The sequence below is a fragment of the Pongo abelii genome, chromosome 12 (genome assembly GCF_028885655.2).
Source record: "Pongo abelii isolate AG06213 chromosome 12, NHGRI_mPonAbe1-v2.0_pri, whole genome shotgun sequence".
Classification (NCBI taxonomy): Eukaryota; Metazoa; Chordata; class Mammalia; order Primates; family Hominidae; genus Pongo; species Pongo abelii.
In genome coordinates, this window is record NC_071997.2 from 62,988,590 (window position 1) to 63,014,390 (window position 25,801).

Below are 25,801 nucleotides of genomic sequence, written 5' to 3' on the forward strand. Positions count from 1 at the left end.
TTTTTAAAAAGTTTTTGTAGACACGAGAGTCTCACTGTGTTGCCTGAGCTGGTCTCAAACTCCTGTCCTCAAGTGATCCTCCTGCCTTGGCCTTCCAAAGTGCTGGGATTACAGGCAAGCCACTGATTCTAGCCTCTTCTATCTTAAATAAATTACACATAAACATAACTTTCTGGCAACTTTATCTTCTACCCTAGCTCCTTCCCTCAACTGTCAGAGGTTCCTAAGACCATCCTTAGAGTTGGCGATTCCCTAGGAGGACTCACAGGACTCAGCATTTGGTTGTACTCATGGCTATGTTTCATTATAGCAAAAGAATACAAAGCACAATCAGCAAAGGGAGAAGGTGCAGGAATTGAAGTCTTGAGAAAGCTAGGCACAAGCTGCTCACCAGTGGATCAGTGCCTAAGGTTTTCATTGGGGGTTGGTCACATAGGCACCCTCTGCCTAGCATGTACCAAAATTCTAGACTCCCAAAATAAGAGCAGATGTTCAGCATAAACCACATTGTTTGCACAGTTTGTGTAGTGAGACACTTTTGGTTAGGGTGGTAGGAATCCTTCCAGAAACCAAGTTTCTAGACACCAGTGAAGGGCCAACCTTGAAAACAGGCCTTTCTAAGGATAGCAGTTTCACACTTGCTGTGTTAACTCTTTTTTGTACACTTAACATTGCCACATGGAATGGGCATTTGTCTTCCTTGACTTCACTTAGTAATGGAAAGTCAGTTCCTCAACTCCTTTGTTTTTAAAATTCTCTCCTTCCTTAGCTTCTTTGACAGTACATGTTATTCTCTTCCTAAGATGCTAAGATTACTTCTTTTCTGTTTGCTTTGGAGGCTCCTTTCTTCTGCTTACAGCTCAAATATTAATGTTCTTCAAGATTCTTTTTTTTTTTGAGGTGAGTCTCGCTCTGTCACCCAGGCTGGAGTGCAATGGTACGATCTCGGCTGACTGTTGCAACCTCTGCCTTCCGGATTCAAGTGATTCTTCTGCCTCAGCCTCTCCAGTAGCTGGGATAACAGGCGTGCGCCACCACGCCTGGCTAATTTTTGTATTTTTAGTAGAGATGGGGTTTCACCATGTTGCCTAGGCTGGTCTTGAACTCCTGACCTCAGAGATCCACCCGCCCTGGCCTCCCAAAGTGCTGGGATTATAGGCGTGAGCCACTGCACCCAGCCAAGATTCTTTTCTAGGCCCACTTCTCTTATTTGGTGTCTTCATGGGTGAGCTCTGACTTCATCAATCTTTTTTTTATTTTTTGAGACGGAGTCTCACTCTGTCACAAGGCTGGAGTGCAGTGGCGTGATCTTGGCTCACTGCAACCTCCACCTCCCGAGTTCAAGCAATTCTCTTGCCTCACCCTCCTGAGTAGCTGGGATTACAAGCGTCTGCCACCACACCCAGCTAATTTTTGTATTTTTAGTAGAGACAGGGTTTCACCATGTTGGCCAGGATGGTCTCAATCTCCTGACCTCTTGATCTGCCCGCCTCGGCCTCCCAAAGTGCTGGGATTACAGGCGTGAGCCGCTGTCCCCGGCCCATCAGTCTTCTGTTAATATATATTGGTAACTTCTTTGTTTTATTCTTTTTATTTTTTATTTTTATTTTTTTGAGATGGAGTCTTGCTCTGTCGCCCAGGCTGGAGTGCAGTGGCGCGATCTCAGCTCACTGCAAGCTCCGCCTCCCGGGTTCACACCATTCTCCTGCCTCAGCCTCCCGAGTAGCTGGGACAACAGGCGCCTGCCACCATGCCTGGCTAATTTTTTGTATTTTTAGTAGAGGCGGGGTTTCACCATGTTAGCCAGGATGATCTCGATCTCCTGACCTCATGATCCGCCTGCCTCGGCCTCCCAAAATGCTGGGATTACAGGCATGAGCCACCACGCCTGGTCAATATTTTTTATTTTTATTTTTAATTTTTTTTTGTGAGAGTATGTTGGTGACTTCTAATCCAGCTGTATTACTTCTAATCCAGATGTATTTCTTCTAATCCAGATGTATCTCCCAAGCTGTATTCTGGGCCTCCTACAAGTTTCTTCCTAGATAGACCATGATATTTTAAACTTTGCATGTTCAAAAATTGAACTGAGGCCGGGCGTGGTGACTCACGCCTGTAATCCCAGCACTTTGGGAGGCCGAGGTGGATGGATCACTTGAGGTAAGGAGTTCAAAACCAGCCTAACCAACATGGTGAAACCCCGTCTCTACTTAAAAAAAAAAAAAAAAAAAAAAAAAAAATTAGCCACGCATTGTGGTGCGCACCTGTAATCCCAGCTACTTGGGAGGCTGAGGCAGGAGAATTGCTGAACCTGGGAGGTGGAGGTTGCAGGGAGCTGAGATTGTGCCACTGCCCTCCATCCTGGGCGACAGAGCAAGAACCTGTCTCAAAAAAAAAAAAAAAAAAAAAAAAAAAAGAAAAGAAAAATAAGCTGAATACATTGCAGTCCTCACCCCACTCCCCACTCTGTTTTTTGTTTGTTTGTTTTTGAGATGAGTCTCACTCTGTCGCCCAGGCTGGAGTGCAATGGCGTGATCTCAGCTCACTGCAACCTCCACCTCTCGAGTTCAAGCCATTCTCTTGCCTCAACCTCCCAAGTAGCTGGGATTACAGGCATGCCCACTCTGTTTTTCTATGTCCCTTTTATTGAGAATCATTCAACAAGTCCTTCAAGCCATTCAACAAGTCCTTTGAGGTATTCCAGACTTCTCCTGCTTTCTCACTTACATTCAGTCAATTCCACTTTTCAATATCATTTATCTCTGTCTGCATTACCACTGTTTAGTTCAGGTCCTCTTCATTTTTGCTTTACTGTAGCTGTAGCTTTTGACAGCTGGTTTCTTCCTTCCGTTTCTCTCCCTCCAGTTCTTTCCCTACACTGTTCCTAGAAGGGCTTTGCTAAACATTTTTGCCGAATCACTTCTGTGCTTAGAGGACAGTGTTTTCCCAGTATCTTCAGGGTAGCTTTTTCAAATTCCTTAGCAACTTAAGGAGACTCTTAAGAGATGTGTTCTATGACCTTCTTTCCTTAGCTACCTTCTGAGGTGGGTGCCCATCTTTTGCATTTCTCCATTGTATCCCAATTGTAACCTGTAGTATTTTTATTATAATCCATAATCACGCTGAATTATTTTTTCCTTGTCTGTCTTCTCGATAGACTTAGAAATTTGAGGACAGGAATGGAGTTATTTTTGTTTTTATGTCTAGTGGCTATCCTGGTTCTTGACAGACAATAGGTTTTCAGTAGGTAATTGAATTAATAAATTAGTGAATTAATTAGATGAGAATATATTTTTAATTAAAAATTTTGCCTCACATTAATAATTTTATCAGTAGCCAGTTTCTAAATCTTGCTTTTTTACCTCATGATGGTTTAGGTGTGGGATTTGATGGAGGCAATGATAAAGATTGGGAAGCCAATGCCTGCAAAATCCAGCTTATTAAGAAGAAAGGAAAAGTTAAGGCACTGGATGAAGAAGTTCACAGTAACGTACTTAATTTGATTTTTGTCCCCTTTCCCCTTCTCTTCCTTTTCCCCTCCCCGTTCTCCGCTAAGTTATTCCCTCCTCCCATATTTTGGGACCCATTTTAATGATAATGGTCTGTAACATTGAAGGGAGGAAAGAAAAGTAGTTTTGTTACTGACTGGACTAGTTTTAAAATGTACCTGAGCCTGAAAAATAATCATCGCAACTAGGGAAGGAAATTAGTTAGGTGTATTGTCTTCAGCGTAAGCTCTGAATATTAAATAAAGTATCTTCAGAGCCACCATTCCTGAGGAAGAGCTTTTCATAGGACAAAAGGTATTTTTAGTGATGCCCTTATACACATGTCTTCACTTGCTAATTGTCTTCAGTTTGGACTAAATGCCTAGCTTGGATGTAGTTAATTTTGACATTGCACCTTTGAGTAGGTCTGATATAATCTGGTAAGTATCATGTTTTCCCTCACAGTTTTCTTCTCTGGCACAAGGAGTTGTCAGACATGTATGCCCCATCAAAGAGGATTTACTTCTCGGTATTTAGATCATAACATTATTCTTATACATTTTATTTTTTTCACAAGAAACTTGAAAACAAAGCAAACTTTGAAGTAGATTGATTGAAAAAATATTTTTAAAATTCTCCACAAAACCCAGGAAACCGCAAGTATTTTATGTACCTACTCATATGAATGCCATCATAATCATTGTGAAAGAGTACAGGTAGAGGAAAATGATGGATTTCGTCTTTTTTTTTTTCCCACATAAGCCATACGTTTAGCTTTGTAGTACTTGTTTAACGAATTAAATCAATACTTATTTTGCCTGTATTGTAGTGTAGGATTAGCTGGGGGTAAAGCAGACACCCAAATAACTACACTTCAAAAACAGTAGTATAAATATCTACTATGTGTTCTGCATCCTGTATACCAGGCTGATTATAGTGGGTTCTGTAGGAGAGAACAGACATTGCTGTCAGATTCAGGGGAGAGTTCCCACAAGTTGACGAGACTGAGAATACATAGGGAATGGGTGCTAATTATATTTGGTCAGTGAAGATGTGAAGGGAGGACCTTCTGAGTAAATAGCATAGCAAGATAAGAATAGTAATGGCAGGCATGTTGATGGAATGATAGTAGTCCTTTTTATTTACAGTATTGGTAGACAAATATGGGAGGCTAGAAAGGCAGATTGTGAACAGAATCACCATTTTTCAATGTCAACATATTGAAACATGCCTCTTCATGGTAAACTTTTTTTTTTTCCCTCCCCAGATGGAGTCTCGCTGTAACGCCCAGGCTGGAGTGCAATGGCGCAATCTTGGTTCACTTCTGCCTCCCAGGTTCAAGCGATTCTCCTGTTTCAGACTCCCGAGTAGCTGGGATTACCAGGCGTGTGCCATCATGCCTGGCTAATTTTTGTATTTTTGGTAGAGATGGGGTTTCACCATATTGGCCAGGCTGGTCTTGGACTCCCGACCTCAAGTGATTCGCCTGCCTCGGCCTCTCAAAGTAGTGGGATTACAGGCATTAGCCACTGTGCCTGGCCAGCTGGTTTGTTTTTGAAGTGTAGTTATTTGAGTGTCTACTTTACTCATAGCTAATTTCTTTTTTTTTTTAAGATGGACTCTTGGTCTATTGCACAGGCTGGAGGGTAGTGACACAATCTCGGTTCACTGCAACCTCTGCTTCCTGGTTCACACCATTCTCCTGCCTCAGCCTCCTGTGTAGCTGGGACCACAGGCGCCCGCCACCACACCTGGCTAATTATTTTGTATTTTTAGTAGAGATAGGGTTTCACCATGTTAGCCAGGATGGTCTCGATCTCCTGACCTCGTGATCCGCCTGCCTTGGCCTCCCAAGTGCTGGGATTACAGGCGTGAGCCACCATACCTGGCTAATTTTTGTATTTTTAGTAGAGACAGGGTTTTGCCGTGTTGGCCAGGCTGGTCTTGAACTCCTCACCTCAGGTAATCTACCCTCTTTGACCTCCCAAAGTGCTAGAATTACAGGCTTGAACCACTGCACCCGGCCAACCCCTAGCTAATCTTACCCTACAATACATGCAAAATAAGTATTGATTGAATTTATTATCTACAAATGGAAACTTGCAGATATTGCTGGTGAATTTGTAACTGGTAAATCACTTTAAAGAGCAATCTGGCCATCTATGCATGGGAAATGCCTGTACCCTGAGACTAAGCACTTCCACTCTTGGATATATACTTGAAGGAAACACAGTGAACAAGGTGACATGACAACAAGATTCATTGTTGCAAAATTTAGAAACAGCCTAAATGTCTATAAGTAAGGGAATGGGATGATATAATAAGTTGTGTGTGCCGGGTGTGGTGGCTCACGCCTGTAATCCTAGCACTTTGGGAGGCCGAGGTGGGCGGATTGCCTGAGCTCTGGAGTTTGAGACCAGCCTGGGCAACATGGTGAAACCCCATCTCTACTAAAATACAAACAATTAGCCGGGTGTGGCAGCGTATGCCTGTAGTTCCAGCTATTCGGGAGGCTGAGGCAGGAGAATCACTTGAATCCAGGAGGCAGAGGTTGCAGTGAGCTGAGATCGTGCCACTGCACTCCAGCCTGGGTGACAGAGTGAGACTCCGTCTCCACAAAACAAGAACAACAACAACAACGAAAAATAAGTTGTATATGATAGTGAATGACCATATGTAGCTTTTGAAAGAAGTGTACTGAATCTGGTTCTGCGTATGGGAACATGGATAATTCCTGGTATGTAAAGTATAGGACATTTAAAAACACAAAACGGTACTATCATTTATGGTCTCATGTTAACATAATCATAGTTTAAAAGGCATGAATAGTAAGACTGTGTCAACTTGAGAATCCTCTGAGGAGGAAGTGAATGGGATGGGGATATAAAGGAGGTATCAACTGCGTTTTTTACATTTATTTATTTCAAGTTTCCATATACCACATTGATTTTTTACATTTTAGATCTTAAAAAATATGTAAAGCACAGATGACTAGATGTTTTGTTAACTCTGAGTATGGGTAGTTGGGTGTTCATTATTCCCAGCAAATTTAAATATGTTTGAAGTATTTTTTTAAAAAGGGAAGATGACATCTGAGAAAAGGCAGGCAGAGGGCAAGGAGCCGTGGGAGTAGAGGTAGGGTAAGATAGAAGATGCGAATGAGGGAATTATTGAAGCACTACGGCCCAAGAAGATCAAGGCACAGGCAAGGAGTTAGCCTTTAAAGGAAAGAGTGTACTTTAGGAATCAAAGATGAAAGACAAACTTAAAGCAGATAATTACCAGGTGAGAGGACAAAAACTGAGTGAAGTGGAAATTGAGGGATTGCAGGTAGGATTGAGCTTTACGGAGAATAGAAAAGATATGATGAACTGTCAGGGAACTGGATTGAGCTATCAGTTTAATGAATAAGGAATTTGGATACGTTTCTTAAGTTGCAATAGTGAAATAGGTATGTGAATTTGAAAGGGTCTTAATTTACAGAATTTTCTGACTTTCTTCAGTATTGCTTGGTAGTAGATGGGAGAAGAGAAACTGAGTGTGGGGATTAATCTAGACTTAAGATTCAGCAAAGGGCTTTAAAACGGGTAACAGACAATAAGGAAGAGTCAAGGATTCAAAGTCATGATTAATTTATATGACATGAAATATTTATTGTGAGAAATGTGCTTATTGTCATAGCAATAATTTTTTTCTTACTAGACATTTGGTAATGTTCCTATGGCAACAGTGAAATAAAGGTGTGGTAATTATCATGAATTTGAAATGTATTCAATATATAGAATCTTGTGACTTTCTCCAATATTGCTTGCCAGCATGTGCAAGGAGATACTGCTTTAATTATAATTAGCTTAAAAAAGTAGTCAAAGAGGCCGGGCGTGGTGGCTCACACCTGTAATCCCAGCACTTTGGGAGGCTGAGGTGGGCGGATCACCTGAGGTCAGGAGTTCGAGACCAGCCTGGCCAACATGGTGAAACCCTGTCTGTACTAAAAATTCAAAAAATTAGCCGGGCGTGGTGTTGTGTGCCTGTAATCCCAGCTACTCAGGAGGCTGAGGCAGGAGAATCGCTTGAACCCGGGAGGCAGAGGTTTCAGTGAGCCAAGATTGCGCCATTGCACTTACTCCAGCTTGGGCACAAGAGCAAAACTCCGTTTCAAAAAAAAAATAAAAAAAGTAGTCAAAGATGTTTTCATTTCTTGCATTAGCCTGTTGAATAATGGTAAATTGTACTTTTCTTGAGGTCATTTATCAGGTTGCCTTAATTATTCAGAACACAGTTAAGCCAGGAAAGAATAGATGCCTGATTTTATTCATTGATAGATTGAGCCATCCAACAAAAATGTATCTGCCATGTATACCTTTGAGTGCTTAGGATTCAAAAATAATAAGGTAGGCTGCTGTTTTTGTAGAATTCAAATTCTGGTGGAAGCTAGGTTGACAACATATTATAAATGTAATAGTACAACAGAATATACCATTGTGGTTTTATTTATTTATTTATTTATTTTTGAGACAGTCTTGCTCTTTCGCCCCCGCTGGAGGGCAGTGGCACGATCTCGGCTCACTGCAACTTCCCCTTCCTGAGTTAAATTGATTGTCCTACCTCAGCCTCCTGAGTAGCTGGGATTACAGGCATGTGCTGCCACGCCCAGCTAATTTTTTTAGTAGAGACAGGGTTTCACCATGTTGGCCAGGCTGGTCTTGAACTCCTGACCTCAGGTGATCCACCTGCCTCAGCCTCCCAAAGTGCTGGGATTACAGGCATGAGCCATGGTGCCCGGCCAGTTTGCTCTTAATTTAGACCTAACTCTGATAAACTTTGTTATCTGGGTTCTTAGCCAAATTAATTTTATATTTAGGAAATTAAGAGCATTACTAGTTAATAACTGGAGCTGTCCATTTTTTTTAAGAAGCCCCAAGAAAAGATAGCTTATATGAAAAATAAATTAAGACTCAGCTACTTTTTTTTTTTTTTTTTTTTTGAGAAGGAGTCTCGCTCTGTCACCCAGGCTGGAGTGCAGTGGTGTGATCTCAGCTCACTGTAACCTCTACCTCCTGGGTTCAAGCGATTCTCCTGCCTCAGCCTCCCGAGTAGCTGGGATTACAGGCACGCGCCACCACACCCGGCTAATTTTTGTAGTTTTAGTAGAGATGGGGTTTCACCATGTTGGTAAGGCTGGTCTTGAACTCCTGACCTTGTGTCCTGCCCGCCTTGGCCTCCCGAAGTGCTAGGATTACGGGCATGAGCCACTGCACCCGGCCAAATCAGCTACTTTTCAAGATAAAGGAACATTGGCCTATGCCAATTTCCCAGTAGCCCCGTACTTTCATAGCATTGCTTGGTTCTCAAATACCTATTTGATTTTGGAGGCACTCCATAATTGCAGTTTATATTGTGAGACGTGTGTACACTCACCAGAGACCAAAGAAATTGCAGTCATAAGGTCATGTGTCATTGGGAAAATGAATTTTTTACATGTTTAATTAAATTGATAATGATTTTTTAAGGCAAGAATTAAATATAGATTTAAAAAATTACATTAAATTGTTTTGGTTCTTAACTCTTGAGTATTCATATTTCCAGGAAACTTGAAAGAATAGTACATTATTACCTATATATACTTCACCTAACTTTATCCATTATTAAAATTTTTTCGTGTTTGCTTTAACTCTGTATTAGTGTTTTGGTTATTGAAACCATTTGCCTTCAATATTTCAGTTGCATAAACTCCTAAGTCTTTATTTATCTTTATTTTTAATTTTTGTGGGTATATAGTAGGTGTGTAAATTTACTGGGTACATGAGATGTCTTGATACAGACCTACAATGTGTTCCTAAGTCTTTTTTTTTTTTTTTTTTTTTTTTTGAGATGGAGTCTTGCTCTGTTGCCCAGGCTGGAGTGCAGTGGCATGATCTCAGCTCACTGCAACCTCTGCCTCCTGGGTTCAAGCGATTATCCTGCCTCTGCCTCCGGAGTAGCCAGGACTACAGGCACGTGCCACCATGCCTGGCCAATTTTTGTATTTTTAGTAGAGACGGGGTTTCCCCATGTTGGCCAGACTGGTCTTGAACTCCTGACCTCAGGTGATTCACCTGCCTCGGACTCCCACAGTGCTGGGATTACAGGCGTGAGCCACTGCACCCGGCCTCCTAAGTCTTTTAATCACTATTTTGAATTTGCCTGATCTTTAGTTTCAGTGATTGTATATTCCAAGAGAGCAGCATTGTAATAATTGTATTTAAATATAGCTTATAGCATTATCTGCAGCATGATTTAATATTGAAATTTTTCTTTTCATATTCTTCAGAACAACAAGATATGGATTTGGATATAGAATTTGATGTACACCTTGGAATAGCTCATACCCGTTGGGCAACACATGGAGAACCCAGTCCTGTCAATAGCCACCCCCAGCGCTCTGATAAAAATAATGGTACGGAAAGATTTTTTGTGCTTTAGAATGATTGTGGAAACCTAATAATGGGGGCAGAATGAAGGCTCTTAGATTTTCATTATTTTAATTATTTTTCATCTGGAAAATTTCAAACATTCAGAAGTAGTAGAGTATACGGAGCTGAGAGTGCTGGCTCATGCCTGTAATCCAGCCCTTTGGGAGCCTGAGTTGGGAGGATTGCTTGAGTCCAGGAGTTCACGATCAGCCCTGGCAACATAGTGAGACCCTGTCTCTACAAAAAATAAAAAAATAAGTTAGGCATTGTGGTGCATGCTTGTAGTCCCAGCTACTCGGGAGACTGAGGTGGGAGGATCGGGAGACTGAGGTGGGAGGAGGTAGAGGCTGTAGTGAGCTGTGGTCACACCTCACGCCATTGCCCTCCAACCTGGACAACAGAATGAGACCCTGTCTGTCCACCATGTCTGGCTAATTTTTGTATTTTTAGTAGAGACGGGGTTTCACCATGTTGACCAGGCTGGTCTTGAACTCCTGACCTCAAGTGATCCTCCCGTCTCGGCCTCCCAAAGTGCTGGGTTTATAGGCATGAGCCACTGCTCCTGGCTGAGAACTTTTGTTATCAGTTTTGTCCTTAGGGCATATCTCTCTAGAAATGTATAATCAAATTACTGTGTTTTAGAGTTACTTGGAATAGTCTTTCTCCATGCAGTTGTGCTACGTGTTACTTTAATATGTTTTAGAAAATTTATTTTTATTTTTATTATTATTTTTTGAGACGAAGTCTCGCTCTGTCGCCCAGGCTGGAGTGCAGTGGTGTGATATTGGCTCACTGCAACCTCCACCTTCCGGGTTCAAGCAATTCTTTTGCCTCAGCCTCCCAAGTAGCTGGGACTACAGGTGTGTGCCACTACACCCGGGTAATTTTTTGTATTTTTAGTAGAGACGGCATTTCACTGTATTAGCCAGGATGGTCTCGATCTCCTGACCTTGTGATCCGCCCACCTCAGCCTCCTAAAGTGCTGGGATTACAGGAGTGAGCCACTGTACCTGGCCTATTTTTTATTTTTAAGGATTGATATTCTTTAAAAATAAATGTTATTTATAATTATTTAAAATATTTACATAATTCTGAAATCACATCTTTAAAACAAAACATATTAAAAGAAGTCTACCCAGCACTTTGAAAGGCTGAGATGGAGGGATTGCCTGAGCCCAGGAGTTTGAGACCAGCATGAGCAACATGGCAAAACCCTGTGCCTACAGAAAATACAAAAATTAGCTTGATGGTGGCATGCGCCCATAGTCCCAGCTACTCAGGAGGCTGAGGCAGATGGATCACCTGAACCTGGGGGTTGAGGCTGCAGTGAGCCATGATTGCTCCATTGCACTTCAGCCTGGGTGACAGAGTGAGACTGTCTCAACAAAACAAGTCTAGACTCTTCTGTTTCCTCTTATTCCCCTTGTAGGTAACATTCACCAATTATTGAGTCTGTTCTTTCATTTTTAAAAAAAGAAGCAAATACATACAGAATACATACAAAACTGTGTATGTGTGTATTTATCCCTCCCCATTTTTTTTCCTTTTATTTTAGAGACAGGGTCTCACTCCTCCACCCAGGCTGGGTACAGTGGTGGGATCATAGCTCACTGTAACCTCAAATTCTTGGGCACAAGTGATCTTCCTGCCTCAGCCTCCTGAGTAGCTGGGATCACAGGCGTGCACCACCACACCCAGCTAATTTATTTTATTTTTGTAGAGATAGGGGTCTTGCTTTGTTGCCCAGGCTGGTTACAAATTTCTGGACTCAAGTAATCTTCCCACCTCAGCTTCCCAAAGTGCTGAGATTACAGGCATGAACCACTGCACCCAGCCCTTTCTGATTTTTAGTTTAATTCAGAAGCTGCCTATTTACGCTTCTTGTGCTTCAATAATTACTATTGAATTTGATCATGATGCTAGCAATAATTTAGACTTTTGACACTGACAAGGCCTTTATGAAAGATTCCCGAAAACTTACATCTAGATTATGTTTTGAGAATTTGGCTTCAAGTTAAGACCTTTAAATTAGCTATTTATTTATTAATCTCTTTGTTCTAGCATTAAGTTTTTTTTTTTTTTTTTTTTTTTTTTTGAGATGGAATCTCGCTCTTTCGCCGAGGCTGGAGTGCAATGGCATGCTTTCCGCTCACTGCAGCCTCTGCCTCCCGGATTCAACGATTCTTCTGCCTCAAGCCTCCCAAGTAGCTAGGATTACAGGCGCCTGACACCACGCCCGGCAATTTTTTGTATTTTTAGTAGAGACAAGGTTTCACTGTTGGCTAGGCTGGTCTCGAACTCCTGAGCTCAGGTGATCCGTCTATCTCAGCCCCCCAGAATGCTGGGATTACAGGCATGAGCCACTGCACCCGGCAAGGTTTTTTATAAATTTATTTTTGTGGTTGCTATCATCTCTCAAAAATCTAGTGAAAATGTTTATTATTTGGTTTCTAATTACTGTCAGCCAAAATATCAGATCTTTATGTATATTAAGAACATTGTGGGGGGCCGGGTGTGGTGACTCATGCCTGTAATCCTAGCACTTCAGGAGGCCAAGGCAGGTGGATCACCTGAAATTAGGAGTTCGAGACCAGCCTGACCAACATGGCAAACCCCGTCTCTATTAAAAATACAAAAATTAGCTGGGTATGGTGGCATGCACCTGTAATCCCAGCTGCTCGAGAGGCTGAGCCAGGAGAATCGCTTGAACCCAAGAGGTGGAGGTTGCATTGAGCCGAGATCGTGCCACTTCACTCCAGTCTGGGTGACAGAGCAAGACTTTGTCTCAAAAAAGAAAAAAGAACATTTTGGCCTGGCATAGTGGCTCATGCCTGTAATCTCAAGACACTGGAAGGATAAAGTGGGAGGATTGCTTCAGCTCAGGAGACTAGCCTGGGCAACATAGCGAGACTCTCTCTACAGAAAAATAAAAAAATTAGTTGAGTGTGGTGTAAGCAGCTGTAATCCCAGCTGCTTGGAAGGCTGATGTGGAGGAATCACTTGAGCCCAGGAGTTTAAGGCTGCAGTGAGTCATGGTTGAGCCACTGCACTCCAGCTTGGTGACAGAGCAACAACGTGTCTCCAAAAAAAAAAAAAAGAATATTTTGATAATTTAATATAAAATTTAATTTAGCAGTAATTTTTCTCCTAACTGAAATGAACTCTGGATAATAAATCCAGGATTGTTAGGATTTTTTTTTTTTTTTTTTTTTTTTTTTTGAGACAGAGTCTTACTCTGTTGCCCAGGCTGGAATGCAGTGGTGGGATCTTGGCTCACTGCAACCTCTGCCTCCCAGATTCAAGCGATTCTCCTGCCTCAGCCTCCCGAGTAGCTGGGTTTACTGGCACGTGCCACCACTCCTGGCTAATGTTTTGTGTTTTTAGTAGAGACAGGGTTTTGCCATGTTGAACAGGATGGTCTTGACCTCAGGTGGTCCGCCCATCTCGGCCTCTCAAAGTGCTGGGATTACAGGCATGAGCCACCGTGCTCAGCCGGATTGGTAGTTTTTATGTACCAGCGGTCGCTACAAATAATGATATCGTCAACTCTTGATTATCTGTTCTTATAGTTTTCAAAGTTAGTTAAAAAAGATGAAAATTATCCCGAGATCATGTCTATCTTCTCTTGGAATGATATTTTAACATTTATTTTTCTGACATTCTGTGACTTATCTGGATCTCAAACAACTAAATTTAACTGTAGAACTGATTGGTTTTTCTTAGCAAATTCCTTAATTCTAGTTCTTAAATTCATTTGGTGTAAATCAGATTATTGTTTTAGTTTGAAAGGACTTCTCTTTAAACTTTTACTCAAGAATGAATGAACAGAGAAACAAGAAAAATATTTAGTTCAGCTCTTTCATTTTGCAAATGAGGCAACAGACCCAATAAACTTGCTCCTTTCACATGGTAACATTTAATTACTAGTTTAGCCACAACTGAAATTGTTATCTCTAGACTTCCTGTTTATTTCCCCACTGTACCCACCTCCCCTGCACTGTGTGCTTCAGCTATGCCACATAAACAATGCTGCTGATGGTAATGAGAAGTAGACGTAATTATGTTATAAATAACATAAATAGTATATGTAGCATGTTACAAATTTTTGACTTGAGAAAAATCCAGTTACAGTAATAGCTATTTTAGATTTATCAGACTTCTAACTTTTTTGTCTTCAACACTTTTACCTCTTTTAGAATTTATCGTTATTCACAATGGAATCATCACCAACTACAAAGACTTGAAAAAGTTTTTGGTAAGTAAGGTGACCTCAAAAGACCCCAGTCTTTGAGAATACTTCTAACGAGAGCATTGGGGTTGGTTGTTGGGATGTGCAATAAACACCATGTATGTGTCATCAAGTAATTTCTTGGACAATTCCAAGGGCATGGTGGTTTATTGGACTTTTCTTTGATAACAGTGGAACAATTCTGTTTTTTAATATGAAAAGGAAATGATTAGTATTTGACTGTAATATACATGACAAAAGGCTCAAATAAAATTGGAATATTGTGGATACATTTTTTGCATTCTGAGTCATGCTTTAAAGTTCCTAGGATATATTAATACAAGAAGAATCAGGACAAATTAAATGAAAATTTTATGTCCTAAACAGCTATGTACTGTATAGTAGTGGTCATAGTGCTGACCTGCATGAGTGCTTTCTTAGGGCTGTTCAATTGAACTTTCTCCAGGGTTGGAAGACAGTGTATCTGGGCTATTCAGTATAGCAGCCACTGTCCACATGTGGTTGTTGAGCTAGTGTGACTGAGGAACTGAATTTTAAATTTTATTTAATTTTAATTAAATTGAAATAGCCACATACAGCTAATGGCTATTTATTAGGCAGTAAGTTAAGTGTATGTTCAGTTACACAGAGTACCACAGTTTTGGAGTCACTAATGAGATGGTGACTTTAATTTTGAATAATGGGATATGGTGTTCAAAGAATATTAGAAATTAGTAGCATTTTTGACGGAACAATTCTGTAGAAAAGGTTTTTTTATCATTAATATTTCTTTAATTGTATCTTTTTTTTCTTTCTACTTACAGGAAAGCAAAGGCTATGACTTCGAATCTGAAACAGACACAGAGACAATTGCCAAGCTTGTTAAGTATATGTATGACAATCGGGAAAGTCAAGATACCAGCTTTACTACCTTGGTGGAGAGAGTTATCCAACAATTGGTATTAAGCCACACTTTTAAAGATAATTATGCCAACATTAATCCCGAGAAACTTTCTGGAAATTAAGTTTGATAAGCAGGAACTGTGCTGTTTTTTTTGAGTATTTTTGGCTTTTATTTCTCACATAACTATTCAAGTTGAATAATTTTGAGAAACTGATTGATTTATTGATTCCCCCCACCCTCCACTTAAAATTCTACTTACTTCATTCTGGTTTAATGTCATGAAAATGAAAAATAATCCAAAATCAAAGTGTGTCTAAAAACTATGCATATATACACACATCCATACGCACCACACGTGGACATGTACACAGTACACACAATGGAGGATTAGTTATTCCCTTGCTTGTTGCTCATCTGAGTGTTCTTCTCAACCAATAACTTAGCACAATAGTAGCTTCACAGCTACCACAGTTTATATTCTGGGATAATGCCTGCTTGTCTCTGAGCCAACAAAGTCAACTACTTATTTTTCCTTTTGGGGACTCTTCCTTGGCTCTGAACTTCTATAGAAAAGCATTTCCAAGCCCATGAGAAAAGCAGTATTCTTTTTGATTCCATCCAACATTCCTAATTAAAGATTAAAGACATCAAAGATCTACAGATGTCCAAATCCATAGTGATACTTACATCTCCCTTCCCCACTCATAACTCTAGCTTTCCCACTTAAAAGTCCTTTGCTTCCCAAATATGGGCCAACCCTCACTTCTCTCCCACCTGCACCCAAATCTTATATCTGTAGCAAAAAGAGGAAGCAGGAAGATGGAGAATGTAGAGGCCTATTCCTTTCCTTTACCCAAGGCAGAGTGGAGTAGTGTGCCTTCCCAGCCTTTTCTTGTTTCTAATAGGCTTGCCTTTTATTCATTGTATAATCCAGTTTGTGTTCCAAGGTGGTTCTTCCCTCTCCTACTTCATGTTCCTCTTTTATCTCTTCTTGATTCCTGTAAGCCCTGTCCCTGAGGATTCGGGTTGATGGAGTTGTATGGTGTGCATGTTAATAATTGTATATATTTATATCTCTAATATCAAGGTCAGAAGGAGTGGAAGTTAACAGTGGTGTACAATTACTAGGGCAGAGAATAGGTTTTGGATTTTGATCTTAGGATCTTTTCTAATTCTGTCGTTCCTCTGATAATTCATAGTATTATGACGATATAGATAGGTAGATGATGGAGATAGGATATATAGGTTGAGAAGTGTGCATAGCCTGTACAAAGGATGACTTTTTAAATGATCTGTTTTTGTAGTTGTTATCTATCGAGCATATTTTGAGTGTAGGCTTGGTTAAAAAAGTGGGTCTTGGCTGGGCGTGGTGGCTCACGCCTGTAATCCCAGCACTTTGGGAGGCCGAGGTGGGCAGATCATGAGGTCAAGAGATCCAGACCATCCTGGCCAACATTGTGAAACCCTGTCTCTATTAAAAATACAGAAATTAGCTGGGCGTGGTGGTGTGTGCCTGTAATCCCAGCTACTTGGGAGGCTGAGGCAGGAGAATCACTTGAACCAGAGAGTCAGAGGTTGCGGCGAGCCGAGATCGTGCCACTGCACCCCAGCCTGGTCACAGAGTGAGACTCCATCTCAAAAAAAAAAAATGTGGGTCTTGAATACACCAAAGCTTAGGAGTAAGTGTTTACTTAAACTTTAGACTTGTTTATAAACTGGTACAAAAGAGCATTTGTGTGAACAAAAAATTTCTGTGATGAAGCCAGTATGTTCTAGGCATTTCTGACTTGATAATTGATTATAGTAAATATTGCTAATGCATTTTTTTCCCTCCATAGGAAGGTGCTTTTGCACTCGTATTTAAAAGCGTTCATTTTCCTGGGCAAGCAGTTGGCACAAGGTACATATAACTCTAACAATGACTAAGGCATTTCAACATATTTGAGTTACATGTTTATTCTTAGACTATACATGACCCTTTATTATAAAGGTTCTGCCCTTTATTAGATATATTCATGTGAGCATATTTTCGCATGCTCCTTCTTGTCTGTTGCTTCCACTCTTCCATTTAACAGAATCCCTGAAGAAAGCAAATACAGGCCGGGCGCTGTGGCTCACACCTGTAATCCTAGCATTTTGGGAGGTCGAGGCAGGCGGATCATCTGAGGTCAGGAGTTTGAGACCAGCCAGGCCAACATGGCGAAACCCTGTCTCTACTAAGAATACAAAAATTAGCCGGGTGTGGTAGCACATGCTTGTAATCCCAGCTACACGGGAGGCTGAGGCAGGAGAATCGCTTGAACCCAGGAGGCAAGACGTTTCAATGAGCCGAGATCATGCCACTGCACTCCAGCCTGGCCTACAGAGCGAGACTCCGTCTGAGGGAAAAAAAAAAAAAAAGAAAGCAAATATATTTTGGCATTTAATTGGCCTTTTGTCTTTGTTGGGCGCACCAAGGTTACTTTGTGAATTTGGATATTGAATATTATCTAATAAAGTTAAAATATTAGCTTTCTCTGTATTTTTTGAAACATATATTCTAGACAGATTCCTAGATAATTGTACCATTACTACTTCTTGCTAGGATATTTAGGCCTGATCATGAAGTCCTAAGTGAGGCGCCCTAAGATATTATGGTAAGAGAGAGATATTTTTAATCTGAAAACAGGGTGACTAAGGAGAAGGTGCTACACGTTCGTATATTGGCATTCTGTGCACAATTGAAAGGAAGATTCCATTTAACATTACAAAGGAAAAAAATTAAAATACATTGTTACAGAACAGGTGTTGGCAAACTTTTCTGGAGTGGGCCAGATAGTAACTATTTTAGGCTTTCTGGACCATGTAGCCTCTGTAGCAACTACTCAACTTTGCAGTTGTAGTGTGAAAGCAGCTACAGAAAATAAGTAAAAGAATGGGCATGGGTATGTTCCAAAATAACTGTATTTAATACAATTTTTATTTGTCAATTAAGAAAAGAAATAATTTAATCCCAGCACTTTGGGAGGCTGAGGTGGGTGGATTGCTTGACCCCAGGAGTTCCAGATCAGCCTGGGCAACATGACAAAACTCCATCTCTATAAAAAATAAAAAATTTAGCTGGGTGTGGTGGTGCATGCCTGTAGTCCCAGCTACTCAGGAGCCTGAGGCAAGGAGATCACTTGAGGACAGGAGGTCAAGGCTGCAGTGAGCTGTGATTGCGCCACTGCACTCTAGCCTGGGAGACAGAGCAAGGCCATTGTCAAAAAACAAACAAACAAACAAAAACCATTTATTTATAAAAATAAACCCTGGGGCTGCAGGTCAGTTTGCTGACCCCTGATAGAGAATTTTTTGGATATAGGATCTCGTTCTGTCATCCAGGCTGAAGTGCAGTGGCGCGATCTTGGCTCACTGCAACTTTCACCTCCCAGGTTCAAGCAATCCTCCTATCTCAGCCTCCCGAGTAGCTGAGACTGTAGGCACGTGCCATCGCACCTGGCTAATTTGGAGACGGGGTTTTGCCATGTTTCCCAGAGTGGTCTTGAACTCCTGGGCTCAAGTGATCTGCCTGCCTAGGCCTCCTGAAGTGCTGGGATTACAGGTGTGAGCCATTGCACCTGGCCCAATACAGATTTTTTTTTTTTAATTCTTTTTATCTAGTTCTTATATCTGAAGTTGAGCTTGGGGGGATAATTTAAACATTTGAAGAGTATTGGCCCATTAAATTTTATATCATTAGTCCATTATTTATAAAAATGGTTTAATTCTAACTGCTTTTGCAATTTACAGGCGAGGTAGCCCTCTGTTGATTGGTGTACGGAGTGAACATAAACTTTCTACTGATCACATTCCTATACTCTACAGAACAGGTAAAATTACCTCTACAAATGCAGTGCAGTAGATATGAAGAATTATTTTCCTTAAGTTGGAATAAATGCCTCTTTGGTCAGGTGCACATGTATATATAGTTCTGTCTAGACATGAAAAAGATTTGTTTTTGTGAGTTCTCTGATGATTAGAATTTTTTTCTGTTGTGTATCCTTAGCTAGGACTCAGATTGGATCAAAATTCACACGGTGGGGATCACAGGGAGAAAGAGGTGGGAAATGCACTCTGCATGGTTGGGGAGGATCTTATCCTCTTTTGTTTATTCTTTACTAATTCTTTTGTTCTTGGAGTGAATGAATGTGCTGGGCCTCTAAAAATGTGCTTATTTTGTGGGGAAGTGTATTTTGACATTTTTCTAATTTGCAGAGTATATTTTGCGTGTCTGCTTTTGGCATTTAGAAAGTGCTTTTAATAATTTCATTAAAATTTCTGAAATTTGAGAAAATAGTTGAAGTTGTAAATTATTTTTTCCTTTGTTTTAAAATCATGTAGGATATATGCTTAGATTAGGAAAAGCATTGTGTGCTAGGTTATTATAGATTGACTAAGTGGTAGTTATTTGAATCATTTAGGTTAACTTTTAACTGAAATATGTTTAAATGATCTTTATTTTATGCATGACATATTACTGTTGGATTTACATTTGCTATCTTGATTGGCTTTATTTGAATTTGTAGTGATTGTTCTTTTATATTGTTTATGTGTAAAGTTTATTTTTTGTTTTTCTTATTTATTTACTTCGATGTAACTTTATATTACTTTTTTTATAGAGCGGCATGGGGAGACAGGGTCTTGCTCTGTTGCCCAGGCTGGAGTGCAGTGCAGTGGTGTGGTCATACCTCACTGCAATTTCGAACTCTTGGGCTCAGGTGGATCCTCTTGCCTCAGCCTCTCAAATAGCTAGTACTACAAGTGTGTGCCATCACGCCCAGCTAATTCTTATTTTTAGACAGGGTTTTGCTCTCTCAGCCAGGCTGGAGTGCAGTGGCTTCGTCATGGCTCACTTCAGCCTTGGCTGCCTAGGCTCAAGTGATTCTCCCACCTCAGCCTCTTGAGTAGCTAGGACCACAGGCATGTGCCACCACCCCCAGCCAATTTTTTTATTTGTAAAAAGGAAGTCTTGCTGTGTTGGCCAGGCTGGTCTCAAACTCTTGGGCTCAAGGGATCCTCCCACCTCAACCTCCCAAATTACAGGGATTACAGGAATGAGCCACTGTGCCTGGCTCCCAGCTAACTTTAAATTTTTTTGTCCAAATGGAGTCTTGCTATATTGCCTAGGCTGCTCTTGAACTCCTGGAGTCAAGTGATCCACCCGCCTCAGCCTCCCAAAGTGCTGAGATCACAGGTGTGAGCCACTGTGCCCAGCCCAGAAGTGTTCTTTTCATTTAAACAGACATTGATATCTCAAATTCTTTTACCTTATTTATTTATTTTTGAAACAGTCTCGCTCTGTGCATTGTCATGATCTTGGCTCACTGCAACCTCTGCCTCCTGGGTTCAAGCGAGTCTCGTGCCTCAGCCTCCAGAGTAGCTGGGACTACCGGTGCACACCACCACACCTGGCTAACTTTTGTATTTTTAGTAGAGACGGGGTTTCGCCATTTTGGCCGGGCTAGTCTCGAACTCCTGACCTCAGGTGATCCGCCCACCTCGGCCTCCCAAAGTGCTGGGATTACAGGTGTGAGCTGCTGCCCCCAGCCTCAAATTTTTTAACATATTTTAACTAAATATACTTTGTTATTTGAAGAATGAAATTATCAATATTTGGAGAAAAAACAGTGAAACTCAAGCCTATTAGGACATTTTATAAGCAAAGGTAGTTGGTTTTTTTTTTTTTTTTTTTTTTTTTTTTGAGATGAAGTCTTGCTCTGTTGCTCAGGCTGGAGTGCAGTGGCGTGATCTCGGCTCACTGCAACCTTGGCCTCCCCAGTTCAAGCGATTCTCTTGACTCAGCATCCTGAGTAGCTGGGATTACAGGCACGCGCCACCACGCCGAGCAAATTTTTCTATTTTTAGTAGAGACGGGGTTTCACCATGTTGCTCAGGCTGGTCTCGAACTCCTGACCTCATGATCCGCCCGCCTCAGCCTCCCAAAGTGCTGGGATTACAGGCCTGAGCCACCACACCTGGTCGCATTTATTTTTTTTTAAATGCTGAGCTCTCTTTTTATGTGTTTTTAAATTCACTCTTGTTTTTGTTTTTGAGACAAAGTCTTGCCCTGTCACCCAGGCTGGAGTGCAATGGCACAATCTCATCTCATTGCAACCTCCACCTCCCAGGTTCAAGCGATTCTCCCACCTCAGCCTCCGGAATAGCTGAGACTACAGGCGCATTCTACCACTCTAAGCTAATTTTTTGTGTTTTTAGTAGAGACGAGGTTTCACCATGGGCCAGGCTGGTCTTGAACTCCTGACCTCAAGTGATCTGCCCGCCTTGGCCTCCCAAAGTGCTGGGATTACAAGCACGAGCCACTGTGCCTGGCCTCTGTTTTTTAACATACAGTAATATTTACTCTTTTTCATGTAGTTTCACCAATTTTGTCAGATGCGAAATTGCATAACTACCACCACAATCAAGATACAGAACAGTTTGATCACTCAATAAGTTCCCTCAACCTGCCCTCTGTCATCAACCCTTGTCTCATTCCCAGCCCCTGGCAAACACTAATATGTTATTTTTCTATAATGTTACTTTTTCTTGGATGTCATCTTACATTTATTTTTCAGTTTGGCATCTTTGCTGTTAAATATGAATAGGAAAAGTTACTTTGTTTTCATCACTAAAACATCAAATAATCACAGATGGTAGAAAACTTTGAATGTACTTTTTTTGGCTTTTATTTTTGATAGATATATAATTATATATTTATGTGGTGTATATTTCAGTACATGTGTACAATGTATAATGATCAGCTCAGGATAAATAGCACATTTGAATGTACATTTCTAATAATTATTATCAAGTCTGTCTTTATATGTGCATTTTAAGAGGATAGATGAAACAGCAGTTTTTATAAGTATACTTGTGATGTTCTCTGGCTATTGTGTCCATAGTTCCAAGTTCTATTATGTCCTGGCCTTGAAGAAAGGTGCATTTTTGTCTCTAGGACATTTATGTGGTCTTCAACTAATAGATTTTTTTCCTGTATTAGGCCAATTTATAAAACTTTAGCATTCCAGTTTTGATGAAAAAATTAATATTAATGTCTTGACAAATTAAGTAGAGGTGTCATAATTCTGAAATACAAGAATTAAAAGGATATTAGTTTTGCAAAAAGACCCTACTTTATCCTGACTTAAAGGAAGTGTAAGAAAACCCAAGTTGAAGAAAGGAGAGTTTCTTGGTTTATAAATTTTGTCTCTAACAGTGGGTGCCACATATGATACACCATAATTAGAGAGTGATATGCATCTGTTTTGTTTTAAAATCAGAATTAGTGTAGACTACAACTTGATTTGTTATGCTGACTTGCTGCTAAAATCTAGTGAGGTTTTGTTATGATACAATAAAAATTAATTTGCCACTAGCCTTCATTTTCTTTTTCTTTTTTTTTTGAGACAGAGTTTTTGCTCTGTTGCCCAGGCTGGAGTACAATGGCGTGTGATCTCGGCTTACTGCAACCTCCACTTCCTGGGTTCAAGTGATTCTCCTGCCTAAGCCTCCCAAGTAGCTGGGATTATGGGCGTCTGCCACCACGTCTAGCCAAGTTTTGTATTTTTAGTAGAGTTGGGGTTTCGCCATGTTGGCCAGGCTGGTCTTGAACTCCTGACCTCAAGTGATTCACCTGCCTCGGCCTTCCAAAGTGCTAGGATTACAGGCGTGAACCACTGTGTTCATTTTATTTTTCGTTGCACAATTTTGATATTTTAAATGTAATTTTGTTATCATTATAGGTACACAAACCTTAATGTGTTAAGATCATTGTTTTGTATAAAGTTAAAATTAATTTATACATACTTTTGATTAAAAAAACCAGTTAATATTAAGGAATTACTTTTACCTGGAAAATAAATATTATATTAAAAAAACATATAATGTAGCACTTTTACCTGCCACACACTCTTTGATAGTTGCTACTTCACTGTACACTTTTTGTCTGTTCTTATTGGCTTATTGCATGAAAATAAGGTGATCTACTTGGCTTTTTAAATTTGCTAAAATTGTTTTGTGTTGCTATGATTTTTTCTTGATTTTGTAGAAAATTATGCATATTTCTACATTGGACATGATTTTCTACATGTTTGCCAATTCATGTTAACTATATGCTTTAGGCAAAGACAAGAAAGGAAGCTGCAATCTCTCTCGTGTGGACAGCACAACCTGCCTTTTCCCGGTGGAAGAAAAAGCAGTGGAATATTACTTTGCTTCTGATGCAAGGTGAGCTTCCTTAGTTGATTCAAAGATTTTTAGTAAAACTTCTCCTTCTGCAGGAAGCCCAAGAAGTCATTGTGTATCAGTCTAGTGCTCTGTGAGAGAACTTTTTAAATTAAAGAAATACAGGTGACCATTTTGGAGATGGGGCTATAAGGACACTTTTTCTGTCATTTCAAAGTATGTAGGTCAGTTTACCAAGAACACATATACTGCTTGAGACTTGTTCCAGTGTATTTATTTTAGAGCTCTTACATTTTTTTCCTTCTTATTTCAGGGGCCTTATCCAGGTTTTGAAGGGAGGAGATTCTAGATTGAAGAGTAAAATGGCTTAATTAGTATCCCAATAGTTATAGTTGCTAAACTATTGTAGTTTTAGTCTAATGTAGATACTCATCTTTTACATTTAGAATTAATTTGCAGCATAATCACTTTTATAAAGGGATAGTAGTAGACTAAGATATTTAGAGAGAAAATGCAGGGGGATGTTTACATGCATTTATAAGTGAAATAGTAATGAGGATAAAATAAAATCACCGAAATTGCAAACAAGTATTTGAGTCATCCACTGTACCTGAAAATAAGAGAAAATAATAAAAATAAGAAAATAATGCCATTTAGGACATCAGGGAATATATTATCTCAGTGGGAAAACAAGCTTTACTCTTTAATGTTTTTACAGGTGTGTAAGGTGTGTAGTCAGGGCTAAGATGTTTAAGATTACACAGTTGACAGTTATGGCTTAAATACACTGGAATTACAGAAACATACCAGCCTTTTCTCATTCATTTATACATTCATATTGAACACTGAGTGAAGTCATATGCTAGCCTCAGGAGATAATGGTGAGTAAAAATAAAAATATTACTTTTCCTTAGGAGCTCTTCCTTAGTGAGGAGGCAAATTTTAAACAATGATCACACAAGTGTAGAATTCCAACTGTGACAAGAGCTGCAGAATGCTAGTAACAGAGTGATTTACCCTCGGTGGGTAAATTTCTTTAAGGGAATGATGTTTGAACTGAGAGTTAAGGAGAGATAAAGAGTTAATTAGGTTAAGAGGTAGAGGGAGGAACATTCATTCTTTGCAAATGGCTCAGCCTGTGAGAGTTAGGATGGCTCTGAGTGTGGCCCGAATAGAGAGAGTGAGAGGAAGCTTGGTGTGAGATGAAGCTGGAGAAGGAGGTATAGGGATTACGGTAAGGCACTTTGTTGTCTCTCTAGGAGCCAAAGAGAAGCTGTCAGATGGTTTGTTGAGTGAAGGAGAAATCTTTATTAGAGTTGTTGCCTTTTGATATCAATTTTGGCAGAAATGGAAGATGGGTGGAGAGAGATCAGAGAGAAAGTGGGTGGACTAATTGGGAGATTGCTGCACTAGTCCAGCCAAGGAGCTGATGGGAGCTTGAATTTGTCTGGTGGTGGACATAGAAACGAAGAATATTTGGAAGTTAAAATTTTAGGACTTGGTAATGGATAGAATGAGGAGGAAACAACCATGCTTTCTGATCTAATCTCTTTGGCTTAGATTACTTAGAGATCCTTTTATTTTTTGTCCACAATGACCACCTTCCCCATACTTTCCTGTAGGGGTTGGCATTAGTAACCAGAAAATTCTCCGAGATACTGCAGAGTGATAGAGTTTATATTGAAATTTGGTTCTTGTATCCAAATGATAGTTTCATTTGTAATAATGATCCTTGGTTATTGATTTTAATATCGCCTTGAAAACTTTATAGTGCTGTCATAGAACACACCAATCGCGTCATCTTTCTAGAAGATGATGATGTTGCAGCAGTAGTGGATGGACGTCTTTCTATCCATCGAATTAAACGAACTGCAGGAGATCACCCCGGACGAGCTGTGCAAACACTCCAGATGGAACTCCAGCAGATCATGAAGGGTGAAAGTTTTTGTCATGTTATAGCTTGCTGTCCTTAATGGAAAGAATATATTCTACTTCCTTTCCTAGCATATTGAATCTAGTAATGAATGATAAGTGGAATCTTCCACATGATTAGTGAAGGGACAACGCTAGGAAAAGGGATGATTCTTTAGAGAAATTATCTGCTGTTTTTACAATCGTCTTCAAACTAATTAATGATTTGTTATTTCTAACATTATAAAAAAGAGGTTATTAACACTTGATACTTTAAAGATACTTTATAAACATAAAAATAGTTCATGTTCTGTTCCTTTTTATTGTCTTTGTGCTTTAGTTTTCTTACATATAACATGAGGATAATGGAGCCTGCCTCATTAAGGTTGTTTTGAGGATTAAGAAGCTACTATATGGCTGGGTGTGGTGGCTCACACCTATAATCTTAGCACTTTGGGAGGCCGAGGCGGGCAGATCACCTAAGGTGGGGAGTTAGAGACCAGCCTGGCCTTGCCAACATGGAGAAACCCCGACTATACTAAAAAATACAAAATTAGCTGGGTGTGGTGGCGCATGCCTGTAATCCTAGCTACTTGGGAGGCTGAGGAAGGAG

General features: G+C 40.2%; 1 protein-coding gene across 4 annotated transcripts in view; it reads left to right on the forward strand.

The window, feature by feature from the left end:
- Positions 1 to 25,801, forward strand: part of GFPT1 (glutamine--fructose-6-phosphate transaminase 1) — a 62,333-nt gene that overhangs the window by 14,100 nt on the left and 22,432 nt on the right. For all 4 annotated transcript variants that reach the window (XM_009237222.4, XM_063713653.1, XM_054548113.2 and 1 more), the window contains 8 exons: positions 3,378 to 3,485; positions 9,799 to 9,924; positions 14,137 to 14,195; positions 14,993 to 15,127; positions 16,911 to 16,972; positions 18,844 to 18,923; positions 23,214 to 23,319; positions 25,049 to 25,212. In XM_009237222.4, coding sequence (XP_009235497.1) covers positions 3,378 to 3,485; positions 9,799 to 9,924; positions 14,137 to 14,195; positions 14,993 to 15,127; positions 16,911 to 16,972; positions 18,844 to 18,923; positions 23,214 to 23,319; positions 25,049 to 25,212 — 840 coding nt within the window. The remainder of the gene's footprint in view (positions 1 to 3,377; positions 3,486 to 9,798; positions 9,925 to 14,136; positions 14,196 to 14,992; positions 15,128 to 16,910; positions 16,973 to 18,843; positions 18,924 to 23,213; positions 23,320 to 25,048; positions 25,213 to 25,801) is intronic.